At 35.0% G+C, this 2,704-nt stretch overlaps 1 protein-coding gene across 1 annotated transcript in view; it reads right to left on the bottom strand.

Annotated features, from left to right (window-relative positions):
* The window catches only part of PHLDB2 (pleckstrin homology like domain family B member 2), a 103,190-nt gene that overhangs the window by 39,504 nt on the left and 60,982 nt on the right, over positions 1 to 2,704 (bottom strand). The window contains exon 7 of the mRNA XM_007947424.2: positions 2,259 to 2,369. Coding sequence (XP_007945615.1) covers positions 2,259 to 2,369 — 111 coding nt within the window. The remainder of the gene's footprint in view (positions 1 to 2,258; positions 2,370 to 2,704) is intronic.

Below are 2,704 nucleotides of genomic sequence, written 5' to 3'. Positions count from 1 at the left end.
ATGGGGTGGGAATTGACTGGAAGGGGTCATGAGGAAACTTTCCAGGGTCATAGAAATGCTCTTTATCTTTCTATGGAGGCATCAAATTGTATACTTAATATCTGTGAATTTCATTTTATGTAAATAAATAATATAGCCCAACATATTTTTCATTAAGATTGTTTAACACTGGCTTAATTTATATTTCCCTCAAGATTAATGATACTGAATATTTTTTATGGTGACATATTGGTCATCCATTTATCTTCTTTCATAAAGTGCCTATTCAAGTTTTTGTTTATTTTTGTTATTATCTTATTATTAGTGAATTGCAAGAATTTTCTGTGTTTTCTGAATACAAGTCCCTTGTCATTTCCTCTTTAAAAAATCTTTGCTTACCCCAAAGCCATGAAAATGTATTTATACTCCTATGCTTTCTTCTGGAGACTTTATCATTTTACTTTTCACATGAATGTTTCTGATCTCTCTCAAACTAATTTTTATGTATGGTGTGAGGATGGTGGTGTTGAAGTTTTTTTTCTTTCCATTTTTATCCAGTTATCCAGCATCATTTGTTGGAAAGATTTTTATATCCCTATCAAATTGTCTTGGACCCTTTGTCAAAAATTGATAGATCATACATGTGTTAGTCTATTTCTGGACTCGTTCAGTTTCATTGATCTATATGTCTATTTGTACATCAGCACCACACACTTTTACTTACTATAGTTTTATAATAAACATTGAAATCAGACATATATTTCCTCCAAATCTGTTTTCTTGCTCCAAGTTGTTTTACCTATTCTAGGCCTTTTGCATTTTCATTAAGCTTTAGCATCAACTGTGAATTTCTCCAAAAATAGTTTGTTTCACTTTATGTGATAAAGATGTATCTATATCAATTTGGGAAAATAAAAATCTTACTGAGTATAGATTATAATTATTACTACAGAAAAGCATTTTATATTTTTAATAAAAAATAACCAAACCAAACCCACTGCCATCAAGTTGATTCCAACTCATAGTGACCCTTATTGGATTTTTGAGGCTGTAAATCTTTATGGAAGTAGATTTCCCCATATGAACCATTGACCTTCTGATTAGCAGCCAAATGCCTTATTCACTATGCCACTAGAGCTTCTTAAGAAAGGAATACTCTAGCTATAATGTTTCTTCTACGTGAGATCATGGTACAACCTCATCCATCATTCTGGATCTAAGACTCTTTTTCTTGAACCCCATTCTGGGTCACATTCTTTCTATATTTTTGTGTTTCCAAATTTCACATTTGGGCACACATGTAAGGCTCAATCCTAAAACTAGCCCTATCAACTCTAACATTTTTAGTATCTTATCTGAGTCTTATCCTTATCTGTAAATTAGAATCTATGCTAAGAAGTGAGGTTATAGGTTTACTGTCTTTGGGCACAGTGGAGTTCCTGAATGGTACAAATGTTTAAAATTCCTATAATGTGCTTCAGCTGCTAACCAAAAGGTTATCAGTTTCAGTCTATGTGGAGGCGCCTCAGAAGAAAGGACTGGCAACTTACTTTTGAAAGAAACACCACTGAAACCCATATGAAGCACAGCTCTGCTCTAACATACACAAGGTTACTGTAGGTCAGCATCAACTTGACTGCAACTGGTTGGGCAAAGGAATCCCTACACATGCAGCCATTTCAGGTCCTGGGGCAGATGAGGACATAGTCCCTTTGGTGAGGATGGGCTGCCATCTCTCTAACCATACCACACAGGCTATTTACTATCTAGCTGAGTCAAGCTAAATCCATCGTGGCATTTTCCAGGAAGAAGTGCATACAAATAATAAAGGTTGAAAACACTAGAGTTGCTAAGTCAAAATATTTGACAGCAATAAAACAAGCAGTTTTCCTTAAACCAACTCTAAATTGGTATTCCAGGGAGTTTTACCCTTTGGAAGAAAAATATGATTTTCTAAAGGAGGAAAATAAGAAAAAATACACATTTCTTATAGTTTGCATTTTACCATGTTGAAAAAGCATCATGAAGAACATGTTTCTGCTTATTTCTGAATTATGGCTGATCATTCACAGACCATCAGTTTATTAATGTGGATGATCAAATAAAAATGTGTAAAAAAGACTTTCTTAAATTATGAAGACATTTGTTATTAAATAAAAATGTATATAAAAGCCTTTCTTAAATGATAAAGACATTTGTTATTACAAGGCATTTACTTTGAAGAAGGCAACTTTCCCCAAGTTGGAACCTATGTTTTATTGCCACATGGAGATACTTACTCTTTGCAGCATCATTATTAAATTATTCTTTTCTTTCACAAAATGATCTTGCTCCCTCTGAGCCTGCTGAACAATGTGATTGGCTTGCTTTTTCAATGCAGAAATTTTTTCCTAGAGGAAAAGAGATTATCACAGGGAGATGTACATTGTTGTTGTGGTTGTTATGTGCCCTGGAGTTGGCCCCGACTCATAGCAACCCCTCCTTGGGATGCCCAGGTAGTATCACTATGGAAGTAGATTGCCCAACCTTCCTTTTGAGGAGTGGCTGGAGGGTTTGAACCGCCAGCCTTCTGGTTAGCAGTCAAGTGCCTTAGGCACTATGCTACCAGAGCTCCTAGATGTACATTAGATATTCAAAAGTTTGCCAGTCTGCCCTGGAAAAGAGAGAAAAGGTATTTACAAATGGGAAAATAGTGATCACAGTTTAGTTGATAATGGGTTTGAAC

Source organism: Orycteropus afer, unplaced genomic scaffold (genome assembly GCF_000298275.1).
Source record: "Orycteropus afer afer isolate SDZICR_OR568_19922 unplaced genomic scaffold, OryAfe1.0 scaffold00184, whole genome shotgun sequence".
In the NCBI taxonomy this organism is placed as follows: domain Eukaryota; kingdom Metazoa; phylum Chordata; class Mammalia; order Tubulidentata; family Orycteropodidae; genus Orycteropus; species Orycteropus afer.
Note: the sequence above shows the minus strand (reverse complement) of the source record. Positions and strands in the feature narration are given on the sequence as shown.